This window comes from Bombyx mandarina, chromosome A1 (genome assembly GCF_030267445.1).
Source record: "Bombyx mandarina strain Sakado chromosome A1, ASM3026744v2".
NCBI classification, from domain to species: Eukaryota; Metazoa; Arthropoda; class Insecta; order Lepidoptera; family Bombycidae; genus Bombyx; species Bombyx mandarina.
In genome coordinates this window covers 743,939-761,794 of record NC_143234.1, presented here as the reverse complement: position 1 = coordinate 761,794, position 17,856 = coordinate 743,939, and the positions used below count along the sequence as shown (strand labels likewise).

General features: G+C 39.2%; 1 protein-coding gene across 3 annotated transcripts in view; it reads left to right on the top strand.

Moving 5' to 3' along the window:
* Window positions 1–17,856, top strand: part of apolpp (retinoid- and fatty-acid binding glycoprotein apolipophorin) — a 92,542-nt gene that overhangs the window by 74,139 nt on the left and 547 nt on the right. For 2 of the 3 annotated variants that reach the window (XM_089739842.1, XM_089739840.1), the window contains exons 32-56: window positions 16–160; window positions 659–850; window positions 1,802–2,043; window positions 3,293–3,391; window positions 3,937–3,990; window positions 4,396–4,567; window positions 5,339–5,520; window positions 5,635–5,834; window positions 6,636–6,765; window positions 7,344–7,515; window positions 8,063–8,181; window positions 8,787–8,915; window positions 9,409–9,555; window positions 9,826–9,991; window positions 10,538–10,743; window positions 11,370–11,501; window positions 11,836–11,940; window positions 12,550–12,737; window positions 13,069–13,303; window positions 13,778–13,925; window positions 14,276–14,416; window positions 15,393–15,508; window positions 15,823–15,946; window positions 16,368–16,483; window positions 17,228–17,422. In XM_089739842.1, the coding sequence (XP_089595968.1) occupies window positions 16–160; window positions 659–850; window positions 1,802–2,043; window positions 3,293–3,391; window positions 3,937–3,990; window positions 4,396–4,567; window positions 5,339–5,520; window positions 5,635–5,834; window positions 6,636–6,765; window positions 7,344–7,515; window positions 8,063–8,181; window positions 8,787–8,915; window positions 9,409–9,555; window positions 9,826–9,991; window positions 10,538–10,743; window positions 11,370–11,501; window positions 11,836–11,940; window positions 12,550–12,737; window positions 13,069–13,303; window positions 13,778–13,925; window positions 14,276–14,416; window positions 15,393–15,508; window positions 15,823–15,946; window positions 16,368–16,483; window positions 17,228–17,422 (3,855 nt within the window). The remainder of the gene's footprint in view (window positions 1–15; window positions 161–658; window positions 851–1,801; window positions 2,044–3,292; window positions 3,392–3,936; window positions 3,991–4,395; window positions 4,568–5,338; window positions 5,521–5,634; window positions 5,835–6,635; window positions 6,766–7,343; window positions 7,516–8,062; window positions 8,182–8,786; window positions 8,916–9,408; window positions 9,556–9,825; window positions 9,992–10,537; window positions 10,744–11,369; window positions 11,502–11,835; window positions 11,941–12,549; window positions 12,738–13,068; window positions 13,304–13,777; window positions 13,926–14,275; window positions 14,417–15,392; window positions 15,509–15,822; window positions 15,947–16,367; window positions 16,484–17,227; window positions 17,423–17,856) is intronic. The other variant, XM_089739841.1, reaches the window with a different exon arrangement.

The window sequence follows — 17,856 nt, the reverse complement described above, 5'->3', positions numbered from 1 at the left end:
CAGTTGTTTTTGCAGACATTCTTGAAGCTGAGCCTCGGTGACAGGAGCTATGCGGCTGAATCGAGGGTTACGAACCTGGAGTACAAGAATTCTTACATTTACTGCGAGGAGAAGAAGCAGTGCGCGGCCATTGAGATCCAATCCAAGATTGATTTGTCGAGTAAGTATAGAGCTCTGATAAAGTCCGACCTGATCCGCATCGCTCTGAATTCCACATTTCACAAGCCCCCTCCAGACTGCCAGAGACAGAAACAGATGGAGAAAAATCGTACGAGAGAAAATGATACAGAAGGGTGGTCACGACCTTCAGCATTGAGGAATAGGACGCAAGGAGGAGGATAGAGCCCTGGTGAAATCTTCTCAGGCTTAGCCTTTAGTCGCTGTGGCCTAGAGGATAGAATGTCGCCATCCATCTCAAGGCAAAAGATTGAAGTTTAATTGTATTAAATAAGGTCACCCCACTCTTCAAACCTAAGCACATTGTAACTGCCTTACCTTAGAAATTTATGCAAGGATGTTATCTTCCGTGTGGCTTCTCAATATTACAAGCAAATCCATCTACAAATAAACACCATAGTACCACAGTCGATAAAAAATGCTACTACTTTCAAAGGAAAGATCACCGATCCTAAGCATACTAATCAAATGTATTCAACAGAACCCGGAGTCATCGTCAACGTGGTTAACGCCGGATTCGATCTTCGTACGCTTGGTATCACACCTGAAATTGGCTTCCAAATGCGTGACGAGGTCTCCGACAATCGCTTCCCGAGATTCACCTTAGATCTTCACGTCAACACCAAGGAGAAGAAGTACCATCTCAACGCTTATAATACACCTGAGTTCGGAAGTGAGTTTTCGCCTGTTGTATTTACAAACACTTCTCTCTGACCATCGTAATGTTTCCAACCAATTTCATTTATACAGATGATGATTAGATCAAAGTAATAAAGTTACGCAATGTCTGCAAATTTCCAAGTCAATCGTGAACATTTGTTGAGTACGTAATTCATTACAAAAATTGGTATCCGCCTGGGATTCGAACACCGGTGCATCCCTAGACACGAATGCACCGGACGTCTTATCTCTTAGGCCAAGACGACTTCAAAACGACTTCCAAGATGAAGGTCAATGAAGGTCGATTAAGCCCGTAAAATTTTTGTTTTGCGTATTTACTGGTGGTAGGGCTTCTTGTGAGTCCCCACTGGTAGTTACCACATCACCCTGTATATTTCTGCCGTGATGCGTTAATGCGTTTCAGTTTGAAAGGTGGGTTCAGGTTAATAAAGTTACGCTCGAATATTCAGCTATTTCACATTAATAGATACAATGCTCTGAGGAATTATTCGAGATGATCACTTATCTTCTCTTTACCATCCAACCGCCCGACACTGGAGCAGAGTTCATCCATATTATCTGGAACCGCTGCGTTCATAGACATTGAGTTTCCAAATATCTTTTCTGTCACGTACCATCCGGCTTTGGAATGAACTCCCCTTTACGGTTTTTCCCGAGCGCTATGACATGTCCTTCTTCAAACGAGTCTTGCGGAGAGTACTCAATAGCAGGCAACGGCTTGGCTCTGCCCCTGGCATTGCTGTCGTCCATGAGCGATGGTACCGCTTACCATCAGGTGGGATGTATACTAGTCTACCTGCTGGGCAATAAAAAAATATATATAAAAAAGCGTATTAATAATTAATAGCCGATTCTCACTGTTTTTTAAATGTTTGTATTGTGGATTACATTACTGAATTCAATTTCTAATATCAACTGACGTTACAATTTGTTTTCCTTGCAGACTATGCTTCGGGAGTCGTTTTCTATCTTCCATCCAGGGTTATGGCTCTAGAGACCACTGTAACGTACCCAACCAGCAGTGACTCTCCGTATATATTCAGCGGAGAGGCCTGCCTCGACCTGGATAAGAAGAAACAGGGACACAAGACCTCTGTTAGATACCTCATCAACATCTCCAATAATAGGAATGTTCAGGAAGCTATTGCTGCCGAAATCGGATTCTTCCACCCGAGACTTGATAAGGTGAAACGAATTTTATATTTAACTAGCTGACCCGGCAGACTTCGGAGTGCCTCAATCGATAAATAAAAGACCTAAGCTTTTGTATAAAATAAACTTAAAACAAACAAAAGGAATCCGTCCGACGGGGGACACATCAAAAGAAAAACAAAATTGTTATTTTTATTTAATTCGGAGCATTTTTATATTTATCTACCTTTTAAACCTTCCCTGGGCTTCCACAAATAATTCAAGACCAAAATTAGCCAAATCGGTCCAGCCGTTCTCGAGTTTTAGCGAGACTAACGAACAGCAATTCATTTTTATATATAGAGATTTAGTACAGAGCTTTTGGTCTAGGTCTCTATATGTAAAACAGAAAACTCTCTTGGTGTGCCAATAATTTATTATAGTAAAATACTTATTTCATGGAATTTTGGGTGTAGACTCACTTGCCCAAATGATCGACAATGTGATTGTCTCCATTCACCCCAAGCAAGAGAACTTCAATTGTTTTACATAAACTTAGCCCACTCTTCAAACCGAAGGACATGGTAACTGCTTTGCAATAGATCATTATGCAAGTTTTTTTTTATGACCCTTGTAGGCAGACGAGCATATGAAATGTTCTCTGCGTTTTCTATTAGGTTTTCATATTTTCGATGAAGAGTTCTCTGATGATTCAACATGACCCCTTGTTTCTTTTTGTCGTCATACCACCTGCTATCGGAGCAATTTGATTTGCGGGATCATCGCGTTTATCTATAGTTTGTTTCTAGATATCATTTTTACCACGTTCCATCCTTATATTGCCTCTCTCTACAATATTTCCTGGGCCGTATAACATGTTCTTTATACCCGCGTGAACACTCCTCTCCTAAATCCAAGTAGTTATCAAAGACCATATATGTCACTAAACAGTCAACCACTTCGAGATCAAACCTCAATTGTTTAGTAAAATGATTATACAAGTGTTTGAGCTACGAACCAGATATGCTTTTACACAAAATTAGACAGAGTAGATATCTACCAGTACGGAATCACAAGACGCACTATCACCATAATGTCTTAAAAGAAGGCTTAAAAATAGTTCTTGACTATAAATATGGAAGGGGAGTGCTGAAAACCACAACCACTTATTGGTATTAAAATATATGTACCGAAAAATTTGTAATACTTGTCGAAATATGCGACATTGTTATAGTTATATAAGGGACATCATGATGGGCCTTTTGTTCTGATCAATAAAATGTATTGAAATTTTCTTTCACAGGAGGTAGTCATCAAGTCGAATGCAGTCTTCAAGGTCCCGGAACCAAATCGATATATTCTCGAATCATCAGTCAGCCTATGTCACTCCTCTCTCGGTGCTGTAAGTATTATCTTGATGGGAGCACGTGTGATTTTATGTCAAGTATTTTTTGGAAATACATTTCATGTTCATCAGTTAAAAATTAGGCGGATGCATTGACATTCGATTGCTAGGGCAGGACTATCGTCGAGCTTATCCAAAAACAGAATTGGTAAAAGCCCCCTATTCATACTGGTAATCCACATTACCACTGCTGGTCTCTATATAACTGATGCAAACGCTAATAGTAAAAATCTTACGTATTATCAAGTGAATTCATTAGTCATCCTTAGAGTGTGGTTCTATACATTCAGCGTATTATTATTGTTTTTATTGCTAAGATGGGTGCATGAGCTCTCTGCCTACCTAGTGTTAAGTCACTGAAGCCCATAGAGACATGAGCTCTGAGTCTCAGTTTTGACAGTACAGTGGTTGCCCCATACTTCGAACCCAAACGCATTTTTGTGTTTGTGCTAAGGTCTTTTTTTCGAAATCATCTTATTTTTTTTTTCCTAATATTGGTACATCAGTATCTTCTATGAATGTGATAACTTGTTGTTCTACAGGATCGCGTCTCCAAACTGTTGTTAGATGTTTCACCAACCAAATTCGTTTTCTTGGTAAGTTATTTTATTAATTACACATGTTACATAACAAAATTGGGGCTATGACTAAATCACGCTTTGATCACGCTTTGAATTTTAATAAAAATTAAACCATACAATTTTCTCTCGAAAGGGGATTTTCATTTACAAAAATCTCACGTACTAACTACGATTTCAACTAAATTTAATTTGACGGTGTCTAATCAAGCAACACTTAACCGACATAGCCTCTGCATCCGACAGCGTTACAAACTATAATGAGCTCGAATGCTTGTTCGCATTACTTTTTATAGACTAGGACTACCTGGGTGGGTGTAATGTGGGTACATTCCAAAATAACAAATTAGCGTTAAACATCTGATAATAATAATTAATCAAAATGTGCCATCGTTAATATTAAATGGTCTTTTATTTCTACAGGCCCAAACACCATTTGTAAAGGTTATAGACTTAGAAGGAACATTGGACGTGCAAAGCAAGGCGAAGACCCAGCAGGCCAAGTTGAGGTTCAAGCTTCTGGAGGGCAAGGAGGTCAGCGTCCAGGCTCTGGCGAAAGACTTCCAGTATTTCGAGTTCACAACAGGTTATCTTGGTGATTATAAATTTCGAGTAACTTGACCTATAACAAAGCCTAATCTTTTGGTTTATTATGTGAAGTTTGAATTGAAAGGTCCAACTGTGCTGATTGTGGGAACTGGTCCCTGTAGTATTTTTTTCTCGTCTACAGACTAAGTCAGGTTTAATTATTTGGGACAACCCTATAGTATTTAACTATCAATCATTTTTTTATAACAGTTTATCAGAAATATTCAACAGAAATATGTTTTCTTTTTTAATCCATAAATCGTTTTATATCTAAATTCACGGGTACAAAAATGATAGTTTAGAACCTAACCTTGGTTATCAAATTCAACAGAATCGATTCAACCTTTGTTATTTGTTTATGTTAGTTGAAACACTTGTCGCATGATGAATTTTGTTATTTTGGCCCCCTTGACCAATACCGCTTCATACACGCTTTAGTGCATGAGTGATGGAGACAACTCCCCATCAAGCATCAGTTTATACTTGCTTAAGCAATGAGAAATCTAAATCAGGATTATCACTACCGAAGTGGCATTTCGGTTTCCGGAAGTTGATATAATTGGAATTACTCTTTTATGATGTAATCTCGGCTTTTTCATTGTTGTTATATTGCGAAAAGATGACCAATTTCGTTGTCATCGTCCGATGACCGCGAAAACTGTAAAATGCTCGAAACTTTAGAAATAATATAATGACAATTATAATAATAATGTGAGATTAAACTGTGGAAGAAATTTGATTTATATTATCATAGTACATATGTATATTATTTTATCAGAAGAGGCAGACCGCAAGCTCTCTATCGTCGGTCATTTGGTCCCGGAAAAGAGAGTAGATATAACCGCTGATATCATCCTATCTGGTGACAAGAAAAATATCGCCCACGGGGCACTTTTCCTGCAAGATAACCTGGTCAAAAGCAACTACGGACTATCGAAAGAAAACTTCAACTATTTCTTGGTAAGCTAGGAACGATTGTTAACTTACAGCGCCTTCCGACCGGTAATCCCCAATTTTATTTCTGACACAAATCCATTTGGTCCTTTTTTCTATCATCCAATTCTTCTTTCACAGAACGCTCTGAAAAATGACCTAGACACATTAGCTGAGCGCATCAAAGAAAAAAGTGAAAAGACAGGCAAGGAAATTTCAACGATATCACAAAAAATTGCTCCTTACTTTAATAAAATCGATGAAGACTTCCGCAGAGAATGGAGCAAGTTTTACCAGGAAGTCACTGATGATAAGACCCTAAAAGAACTATCTCATGCCTTGTGAGTAAAAATCATGCCATTACCCATCTCCCTATATTATTATTATTGTCGTTAGAATTTCGATATATAAAATAATTCAGTCGTCGTGGTCTAAAGGTTCAGACGTCCGGTACATTCTTATTTAGCAATGCAGCAGTGTTCCAGTCCCGCAGGCGGTACCAATTTTTCTAATGAAGTACGCACTTAACAAATAATCACGATTGACTTCCACGGTCAAGGAATAACATCGTGTAAAAATCAAATCCGCAAAATTGTAATTTGCGTAACTACTGGTGGTAGGATCTCTTCTGAGTCCACACGGGTAAGTACCACCGCCCTGCCTATTTCTGCCGTGAAGCAGTAATGCGTTTCGATTTGAAGGGTGGGACTACCGTTGTAACTATACTGAGATTTTAAAATTTGTATCTCAAGGTGGGTGGCGCATTTACGTTGTAGATGTCTATGGGCTCCAGTAACCACTTAACATCAGGTGGGCTGTGAGCTCGTCCACCATTCCATCACCGTGGAAGTCAATCGTAAATATTTGTTAAGTACGTATTTCATTAGAAAAATTGGTACCCGCCTGCGAGACTCGAACACCGGTGCATCGCTAGATACGAATGCACTGGACGTCTTATCCTTTAGGCCACGACGATTTCAAAATTGTAATGTTGTAATGGGTATTGTGTGCGTAATAAAAAAGAAGATATTTGACCAGACTCGACCGCGTTCCTGGAAATAGCATATAACACTCAGAAGCACTAAAGTAATACAGTCGAATGAGTTTATTGTCGTCATCCTAACATAACATTCTTCTTCCAGCAACGAAATAGTCCAGTTCTTCGCTAAGATATTCGACACCATCTACAAAGGTACTGAGCCGATTGTGGACAGCATTTTTAACACGTACGTGGAGACAGTGAAGAAGATTGCGGAATTATATGAGAAACAGGTAATCGAAAATTAGAATTATTAATCTATTGTGGGTCATCAGGGGTCATATACCGACCAGCAGTCGTGCGTACCCGATCTTGTGAACCGAACGGTAAATAACTGCCATTGCCCTCAAACACCTCATTTCGTATCCTCTCGATCCACTGTGTGGAAACTCCCGAAATACCCTAATTTCGGATTGTCCTGATCCACTGTGCTTTTAGACACCCCAAGCATCGGTCACAATCCTCGCCGAACCCGTCGAATGCGATGAAGGATTCGACGAGCTATTAACCCTCAGACACAGCCTATTGAGTTTCTCGCCGGATCTTTTGAGTGGATCCAGTTTCCGACCCGGTGGTAGAATCTACAAAGCACTGCTCTTGCTAGGGCTAGTGTTAGCAAATTGGCCAGGCTGATGTCCATCATCTCGCATAATGGCTCGGTAAAGCTGGTATAACCTCTCGAAATTACCATGATAAGTAGGCAATAAAATAAAAAAGCCGTGCGTTTGAAATATGAAGGATCCATCCATTTAGAACATGCCTCACCTAAATTGCGTTAACCCAAAATCGATTAACTTTGTATCCTTAACAGCTCGAACCCCAAGTGAGACAGTTATACGAAACCTTGGCGGCCTTACTCAAGGAGTATTTAGATGGCTTGATCGACCTCGTGGCGCATTTCGCGGCTCTGATCACAGATTTCTTCGAAAAACACAAGCCTGAGCTGCAGGAATTCACGAATGTGATCACCGATATCTTCAAAGGTACCTTGCCCAACCACACCAAGCACACTGCTGATACTGAGTCTGAACTCGCTAATGCGTTTACTTCATAAAGATTCCTAGTTCATAACACGAGTTCTTAATGGGATTTATGATGGTTTCGGATTAACGTTACCAAAATTGTTTCCATATTGAAGTTCCTTTGTAGCGACCAATTTAAAAAATGTTGTATTAATTGTAAGCAGCATTGGCTATTGCTTCATGTATATGTGCACTTCGCCTTGAGGTATGAGAACAAAGGCACAATTCTATTGAACAGATTAAAAGCGTGCTCACTTTGCAGTAAAATAATCTTGTCACTTTACACTGCCTAAATTAACATTTCTCATGCTTCTTAAGATTTCGCTCCTTAAAATGTGGCAGTTGGAATTATTTATTTTTTAATAAATTATCTTTATTGCTTTCCAAAACGGTATCACAATTAGCTGTTATAATGGAATTAGAGCTGCGGCTGACTCTACCTACCATCTGGCAGCGGACCATTAAGAAAATCCAATTTGAGGTTTACAATATATTTAAATAATTTCAGATCTAACCCGAATCATTGTCGCTCAAGTAAAGGAACTTCCTTCTCTAATAGCGCAGAGCTACAGAAACATTGTCGAACAAATCAGCGCGCTGCCTATATTGTCTAATTTGAAAGAGAAGGTAAGATGATCTTTATCATTCCAAGTCCTGATATTTTAATTTACAATATCATTTTAAGCATGATTTTCTAATTAATAAAAACCATCATATAACATTTGCACAATAATTTATTATAAAGGACAGTCGCTTAATAAACCTTTTAAGAACAGTAAGAAACTCTAGCATTTTATTTTTTGGAAATATAAAAAAATACTTAGGACCTACAATTCAGATGCTTGTTAATCTTGTTCAATGGTTTTAATAACAAAACGTTAATCGACGTACAAGAAGTAAAATTTGCCGTTCCTTTTGATTAATGATTAAGCAGTGAACGAATGTGACGTAATCACTTAGAGAACTTTTGTTGCTTATCAGAAAACAACTTTACATGCAGCCACTTCTATAGCCAATACTTTATTTTCATACGAAGCACATTATCTAATACATTTTAATATCTAAAACGATTTACGGGAAACGGTGTTATTTCTTATATGATAGAGGAGTAGGGAAGGCTAAAACAAGTTGCGCTGACCCCAGGGGACTGGGAGAAGGGCAGGAGAATGATGATGATGATGATGATGATAGTGTTATTTCTTATCGGTATTCTTTAACGGTTCTCTTTACAGTGGAACGATCTGGTAGTTCCCGAGAAGATTCTAGAAGTGACCCAGATACTGTACAGCAATATCCAGAAACTGTTGCCAACGCAAGAAAGCAGAGATCTGGCCGAAGCGATCCACTCCTACGTTCAGAAGGTGATGATTTAAAATAAATAAATAAAAGAGAACAAAATCACGTAGGGTCATCCGGTCCCAATTTAGGATTCCAAAAATCGTTGTTGTGACTTAAAGAAGAGAAACATCCATTATTCGTGCATACTTCCATTTGATCAAAGGTCCTAATGGCAAGCTACTACTGTTGATTAATATAGTAATATTTTGAAGTCGTCGTGGCCTAAAGGATAAGACGTTCGGTGCATTCGTGTTGAGCGATGCACCGATGCTCGAATCCTCGGTAGGTCGGTTTGAAGGGAGGGGCAGCCGTTGTGACTATACTGAAACCTTAGAACTTATATCTCAAGGATGGCGCATTTACGTCGTAGATGTCTATGGGCTCCAGTAACCACTTAACACCAGGTGGGCTGTGAGCTCGTTCACCCATTTAGATTTTTTTATTGCTTAGGCAATAAAAAAATATAAAGTCTTCAACCTCGACACGATCAGTAATGACAAGGATTTTCTTCTCTAGAAACTCCGTAACCAGAAATGCGATGATGAGAAAGAGCTCCGCGTGGTCTATCAGAAATTGATCACAGCTGTTACATCTCTCGTCCAGTTCTTGAGGACTCAGCTGAACGAATTTGGCATTATCAACACGACGCCCGACTTTGCGAACGTGAGTATTTCTATTTTAAGTTTTATGCCTGCGAATTCGAGGAATATTATTTGATGAAATTTCCAAAAATTACACTACGAAGTATGCCGGGTCAGCTAGTTATATTAATATAAATTAATATTTACTTATTTAAATAAAGATAATAATGATACAAGCATTTCAGAACACATAGGTGTTTTTTTTTCTTCATTTCATATTTACGATTCCTAACAAAATTGCAAAGGTAAATCACGCAAGAACATCACATTTCAAAAATCTATATCTCAACAGTTCTTCGCTGCTCCAAGCTCAATTAAGTCCGCTCCGTCTCTTGCTGGAGAGGCAACGTGGAGCTTCTTCAAGCAGTTGTACTCCGGTGATTTCCCTGACATCCTGGCCCTTCTCAGAGCCTACAGACCTCGTAGCATCAACCCACTAGACGAAGTGCCGTCTAAGCGTAAGTCACTTTAAGCATTTATTAACAATGTCAATATCCTATGCGTATCCTCACCCTATAGGCAAGAAGAACAAATAATATAAAACTTATCACTTCGATAAAAAACCTCTCCTACCTACTCCCTACTCCCTGAGTCGCATTCCTCACGGCTGAGGGCCGTGACCATCTCCTCCCGTTATCCTTCCCTGGAGATGTTTCGCCATCTTCCTTTGTTCTCGGCGGTGTGTGTGGCATCGTAGAATGTGGTATACAGAGTGTTGCGGATTTTGTCGGACCAGCGCATTGGATTGCGGCCACGAAATCTTTTGCCTCCAATTTTGTCAGTTACTATCAATTTTTCAAGATTGTCATCACTCTTTCGAGCAATATGACCGAAGAACTCAAATATCATTTTGAGGCAGATGGTAGTATTCCATTAAGATTCCAATAAGAATGCAGAACTCGACAAAATGCTGCAAAATAAATTACCGACCAATGCACCAAACATCAGTATGTAACAAACACACAGATTAGATAACAGAGTCCTTAATGTTTGTTTCCTTACAGTCCGCGCTGTTGTTGTGAACGGTCAACACATCTTCACGTTCGACGGTCGCCACCTCACCTTCCCAGGAAACTGTCGCTACGTATTGGCGCACGACCACGTCGATAGAAACTTCACGCTGCTAATCCAACTTCAAAACGGAAAACCCAAGGCTCTTATTTTGGAAGATAAGAGCGGAGCTATCATCGAATTGAAAGAAAATGGACAGGTTCGTAATATATGAATATAAAAATGAAATAAAAAAAAAAAAGTCTCGCTAAAACTCGAGAACGGCTGGACCGATTTGGCTAATTTTGGTCTTGAATTATTTGTGAATGTCTAGAGAAGGTTCAAAAGGTAGATAAATATGAAAATGCCCGAAATTAAATAAAAATAACAATTTTGTTTTTCCTTTGATGTGTCCCCGTCGGACGGATTCCTTTTGTTTGTTTTCTTTTATTTTATACAAAGGTTTAGGTTTAGGTACTACGAAGTCTGCCGGGTTAGTTAGTTTAAAATCATATTCGACGTAAAGTCTTATAACTTTTATTTAAGGCCAATCAAATCTCAAATAATAATAATTAGATCTAAGAACAATCTGCAGAAGGATGGTTAAGCCAATTGCAGTTCATGCTCGTGTGGGAGATACAATTGGAAAACGTTTTACTCTATTTGGTTTTAGAATGTTACCTAAGGGTTTTCTCTTTGATATGCAGACTCATATAAGGAGCCTTATTGATAATTTTGCTAACGCCTCACTCATTTCAATACACATATCGTTTGCAAATTCTAATTCTAATTAATTTTATATGCCTCAAACAAAAGATAATAAATCTAACTATGTTTCTTCCTTAGGCTATTCTGAACGGAGCTTCCAAAGGATTCCCGATCATCGAAAAGGATGTGTTCGCTTTCCGTCAACCAAGCAACAGAATCGGTGTTGGCTCATTGTACGGTCTCATGGTCTTCTGCACATCTAAACTTGAGGTAAAGTCAATTTTGCTTAATATAAACTCAAAAAACATTACGGAAACAATTCAAAACAAGGATTTTAAAAAAAATTAACTACGTCAAACTAAAAATAATTCAAATTTAATAATAAAGCCAAATTATTTAATTGATATTAAAGGCACATTTGATATATTATGTTATAAAACTCAGTCAATACAATAAAAGTGTAGAAGTGATGAAAAAGTATATGAATATTACTCGATGGATTAACTACTTGAAGACACATTCCAAAAAGATAATCTAATTACTGACACAAACGCATCAGCCATAAATAAGTAATTATTAAAGCGTTCAATTATATTTCCAACAGGTGTGCTACATTGAAGCTAACGGCTTCTACTTGGGTAAACTTCGCGGTCTTCTCGGAGACGGTAACAACGAGCCCTACGATGACTTCAGGCTACCTAATGGAAAGGTAATTAGACATTTACACCTTCAAACGCATTCGAAATGAATAATTGCTAGTAACATTGGTTCTAAAATACCACGGAGGACACTTCCCCAGTTTTTTTTTATGAATGTGGGATTACTGGTGGCCCAGAGGCCTTTCCAGTTTCACCAGGCCAGATGGGCAAGCAAAGGCACAGCCAGGAGGGATGGGTTTTACTAACAGCTGCCCGAGCGCCTCCAAAGACCTAACAAGTCAAGAGCAACTGCTTCGCGAATGAATCTACTACCGGATCGGAATCGCGACCCGCTGAGAAACTCAGTGGGCTTCTTCCCCAGTCAATAAAAGTGTTAAAGCGATATCTACTGGTGGTAGGACCTCTTGTGAGTCCGCACTGGTAGGTACCAATACCCTGCCTATTTCTGCCGTGAAGCAGTAATGCGTTTCGGTTTGAAGGGTGGGGCAGCCGTTGTAACTATACTGAGACCCTAGAACTTATATCTCAAGGTGGTTTGCGCATTTACATTGTAGATTTCTATGGACTCCAGTAACCACTTAACACCAGGTGGGCTGTGAGCTCGTCCACCCATCTAATCAATAAATACATATATAAATAACTTTGGTGTATTCTTCTAGATCTGCACTTCGGAAAGCGAGTTCGGTAACGCGTACCGTCTGGCCCGCAGCTGTCCACAGGTGCAAGCGCCCGAACACTCCCATCACCAGCTGCACGATGCATCCCTCCCCCCCGCCTGCGAACAGGTCTTCGGGGGAATATCGCCGCTCAGGACCCTGTCATTGTTCATGGACATGTCGCCTTTCAGGTATTTTGAAACCACTTCTGTTTATCCGGTTTGTGATGACCCATATAAGCAATACCTCTGCTTGTTTATGAACGTTATCTCAAAGATAAATCCTTTATTTTATTTAGATAATTTTTAATGTATTTTCATTGTTCATCAAGATTTTGTTTTTTGTTATTCAACATTATGAATTCACTGTCCTTTAGATAGTGCGCCAAGAATCTCCGATATTAATTGATCCGATGAATGATGAATAACAAATGTAGAGTACTAGAATTTTTAATGAACTGAGAATTTTTAACTGAGGCCCTAGTAAGGAAATTAATAAAAGCTTTTTTTGTCCGTTTCTTAGACAAGCGTGTATTCACGCCGTCACCGGCACAGACGCCGCTAAAGATTTGCACGAAGCTTGTGATTTAGGACGAGGAATGGCAGCTCTGGCGCTGACCGGCCTTCTCCCTGCCGTACTTCCGAACGTATGCGTCAAGTGTACTGATGCAGATAAGCCGAGAGACATCGGAGATAGCTATGAATTCAAAGTTCCCAACAAACAGGCTGATATTATCCTGTCAGTTGAGACAACTGAAGTACGTAATCCAGAAATACTAATGTTGTGATTGGATGTAGAAAGATTGCATTTAGAAAAATGTTTACGTATAAACCAATTTCGATCATCAATATTGTAACCGGACATCCACTAAGACTTTTACTGTGTGCCACAATAATATCCCATAGAAAAAAATAATGTAAATGCTACATTTCTTTGCATCGTCGACTCTGTTGTTGGCTATTATCAAATTTTGATAAAATTTCTGATGATCGTCAGGTTTCCACGAACTTCTTTGTATTTATGTAATTAATCCCTTCACTTTTATTAAGTTATTCCCATAAGTTTTGACTACCCGAACTTTTACAATTATCGTTATATTAAATGGATAAGTTCTACTAACAATCTCATCACAAATATCCAATTTTATATAGACGATATCATGATTTATTCAAAAGACCACGATGCTCACAAGATCAATCATATAATCTGTGTTTTTATTTTGTATTTACAGTCCAATGCAAAGACTTACAAGGATATCGCGGTACCGCTCGTGTCACATTTGATTGACAGTCTAAAGAGTAAACACATTACTGACGTCAAAGTGTTCCTTGTAGGACATACCTCCAAATATCCATATCCGATCTTGTATGACACTGACCGTAAGTATTTGTTATTTAACTCAAAAATATCTCGTTTAGAATATATTTAGCTTCATAATCAAAATGCCTAATATCATAGCCAATCGCTAACAGATTTTAAACCTGAAACTTTTTCTCAACGCCTTACTAAAGTTAGTTGGGAAAGCATTGTACATGTACGGTTTGTACATGTACGGTCCGTACCTCTGGCATTGGTGATGTCCATGAACTATTTATCCGTATGCTCGTTTGTCCAGGGCAATAAACGTAAACAAAACAACAAGTTACCTACTCGATCTAACTACTATCGCTAACTAGCTTAAGACTCTGAGTACTGTAAATATTCACGATCAACTAAAAACTTTTCGCAGTCAAACTGAAAAACGCCCACGTACACTTTGACGACAAGGAACGCTACAATAACATCCCCACCATCAAGACTGGGTATGAATCCTTCGACAAATACGAGGACCAAATCATCAGTATCATCAATGACTTGAAGAACACATATGGTAAGTACCGATCAATGGAAATTTATTCAAGATGGAAAACGAAAAATTATATTTCCGATGTTTTCCGCGCGCTATGACATATCCTTTTTCAAACGAAACTTGTGGAGAGTATTATAACGGTAAGCAGCAGCTTGGCTCTATCCCTGGCGTTGCTGACGTCCATTTCAGCGAAGGTAACCACTGACCATCAGGTGGGCCATATGATCGTCTGCCTAAAAAACAATAAATAAATAAATTACGGTTTGTCCAAACGTACCTCTGATGTGATAACAACTCTAATGTTTTGAGAGATTGTTTACTGATAATCCTATAGTAACTGATCGATGTTTATATGATACGTATTTGTGAGTACGCGATGCCTTACTGATGACGGTACACGAACTAACTCGAAAATGAATGACTTCGAGATAAAATGTATGCAATATAATGGGCACGCTTGCTCGTACTATAAGTTTCCGATGTCATGGTACTCGTCAACTGGTGTGTTTTTGTACTCATGTGATGTGGTTACTTGACTCCATATAAATAAAGTGCTGCTATGTACAATATATATAATAAAAAGTGGGTGTGTGTGTGCAAGTTACGCACGGTAGAAGTAAAACTTATAAATAAGATATAGATATACTGACTATCCCACTACACAGGAGCATACATATGGGCAATGTTTAGTAGGCGATAGTGGGGATGCTACGAAGAGTCGCACAAAGAGGAGACCGAGAACGTCTAATGTGTTCTATCTCTTTCTCGTGCCGGCTGAATCCTATACATTTATGTGTTTGTGTCTCTATGGACTTATTTTTTTGATTCATCGAGTTTGAAATCGCAACCATTCTAAAGAAGTTTCATTCAATAAAATATAAGGTCTGCCTGACTTTGCAAACTGGAACGTGCGACTGTGTGACAGGTAGGATAGTATTTATCAATTCGGGTCATAATCAGTGAAATAAGTTTGGTTAATAAGGATGCTTTTCTACAGGATTCAACAACATCGAAGCCAGCAAGCAATCGTTGTTCGATCTTCCTCTCAGACCGGGTGCTATCAAACACTTGGTCTTCGCTATTGGTGAGCCGTGTATCGGACGATGCTTCCTGGTAAGAACTTAAATTGTATCTCGTAAGCTCGTAACATTTTTTTGAAGCTAAGAGTTTTCATCATCTCAGCCTATCCACTGTTCGAACAATATCTCCATCAATATGTCCATTTCATCCGGTCCATTACCACCTGCATCCAACATGACCCAGCGACTTCCATTAGTTCATAAGATCCATTTGGTAGGTAACCGTCCCACACTGCGCTTGCCAGTACGTGGTCTCCACTCGAGGATCCTTCTGTCCCCTTGTTTAAAGTTTTACGGGGTCCTATATTTAGTCAGAGAGTTTTAAAATTTGTTATTGTTTTTAACCAGCTCGACGCAATCGAGTCAGCCATTTACGATGTGATCTTCAAGAACATGGCGGTTACGACATCGCTGATCACGGTCACACCCGACCTCAAGATTGGAGGTGGAAAGAATTTGAATCAAGTCGTTGGTAAGTTGGTTTTAAAACTGTATTAAGATGGGCGGCGTTGGGAATCAACCTTTATCTCTGGGACTGTCGAATTTGTCTAACTTGTTAATAAGCTTACTGCAATGCCTTAGGGCATGTACCAGAAAATATGATTCATCTACTTGAATTTCCAAAGACCCTTTCTTTCATGTTCCATTAAGCACTAGATATGTTCCTAGGTCTTATGTAAAGGTGTAATCGAATTTCTAATGAATGCAACTAGCTCCAGGCGAGCTGTGTTTTGCAAATTAGCATAAATTTATATAGTCCTTTCACAATTCATTCGCCAACAAACAGTAAATAGTCGATAGAAACAACAACTTAAAATATATTAGGATAATAAGGATAATTTCCCTGTATGTGCTATTTTTAATTGAAAACTAATTTAAAATTCAATTTCTAGGATTCAGTGAGCATTCCGTCGTGCTGCTTGGCGAGAAGAAACAAACTAAAGATTCTGAAACTTTGAGAGGAACGCTCCAGAAGACAGACGATTCATGCGTGAACTTTGTTGAAGGCGTAAGTATTCAAAAGCATTTTCAAGCCCACACTTACAAGTTTCTAAAAGAGAGGCCAAAAGCTGAACAGAATCTTCTTTAGATTAGCCAAGGGCACTTACTGCTTCAGTGATTTTCGGGGTCTCCCTGTACTACAAGGAATCTTGACTCTAAAATTTTAATCTTTCGTTATCCTATAACATTGCCACTAGCTTTTTGGTCATTACTTGCAAATTCTCATTTTAGTGAATTATTTCATAATTATTGTCGAGAATATGATAGAAGCAGTATCTATGTTTAAATTTTATCAGCCCTACAGACTTCGTGATAACTGTTGTTGATCGAAGTCATGACCTCAACCATGACTACAACTAGATATGATAAGACTTGATATCAGAAGGAATGTTTATGAGGATGTAGCAGCAGTGGCTTGAGAAGATCAGGGCACCTTTCCCGACAATGCCTGAATTGTTAACTACCGCTAGGGGCTCTTTTTAAACCTCTTATGAAATGATAATTATAATGTTAAAGACACAGAGGGAGTGCTCCTTCCAGAGCTGAAAAGTTCGTAGTAAATGACATTCTTTGAACTCACATTAATGCACTGGTACTAGCTAAAATGGTTCCTTACTTCGGTGACGACTGTTGCACTGATAAAGAGTATACGATGAGATTCATTCAGAACATCTCAGCCTGTTACCACATATCCTGAGACTCCACTGGCATTACGGCAAAAGAATATGACCGAGCAATATTTTCTCCACAGACCGGAGGCTACGTTTTCTCGTCGACCAACTTCGAGAAGTTGAATGCGCCACAGCAGAAGCAGTTCATCCAGACGGCCGCCAACACGATCACGCACAAGCTCCTCAGCGAGCAGCTGTCTCAGCTATGCACCTGCACCTACGTGGATCCGTTTAGGGTTCGCTCTGTCTGCGTAAACAAGGATAAGAAAGACGCTGTAAGTTTTTTTTTTTTGCCCATATGGGCATTCGAGTATACGGCCCACCTGCTGGTGAATGGTTACCGTCGCTCGTGGACGCCACAAATGCCAGGGGCAGAGCCAAGCCGCTGCCTACCATTTATTTTGATCTAGAAAGAGCTATTAAGATCGAGAAAGAGGTATTTTTTTTATTGCTTAGATGGGTGGACGAGCTCACAGCCCACCTGGTGTTTAGTGGTTACTGGAGCCCACAGACATCTACAACGTAAATGAGCCACCCACCTTGATATATAAGTTCTAAGGTATCAAGTGTAGTTACAGCGGCTGCCCCACCCTTCAAACCGAAACTAAGAAGAACTGAAGAAGTACTTATTTTTATCTAGAAAGAGGTTACGATCTGTTTTGAAACTTTTATCCAGCCCCATAGATGTCACAACACAAACGCTGTCACC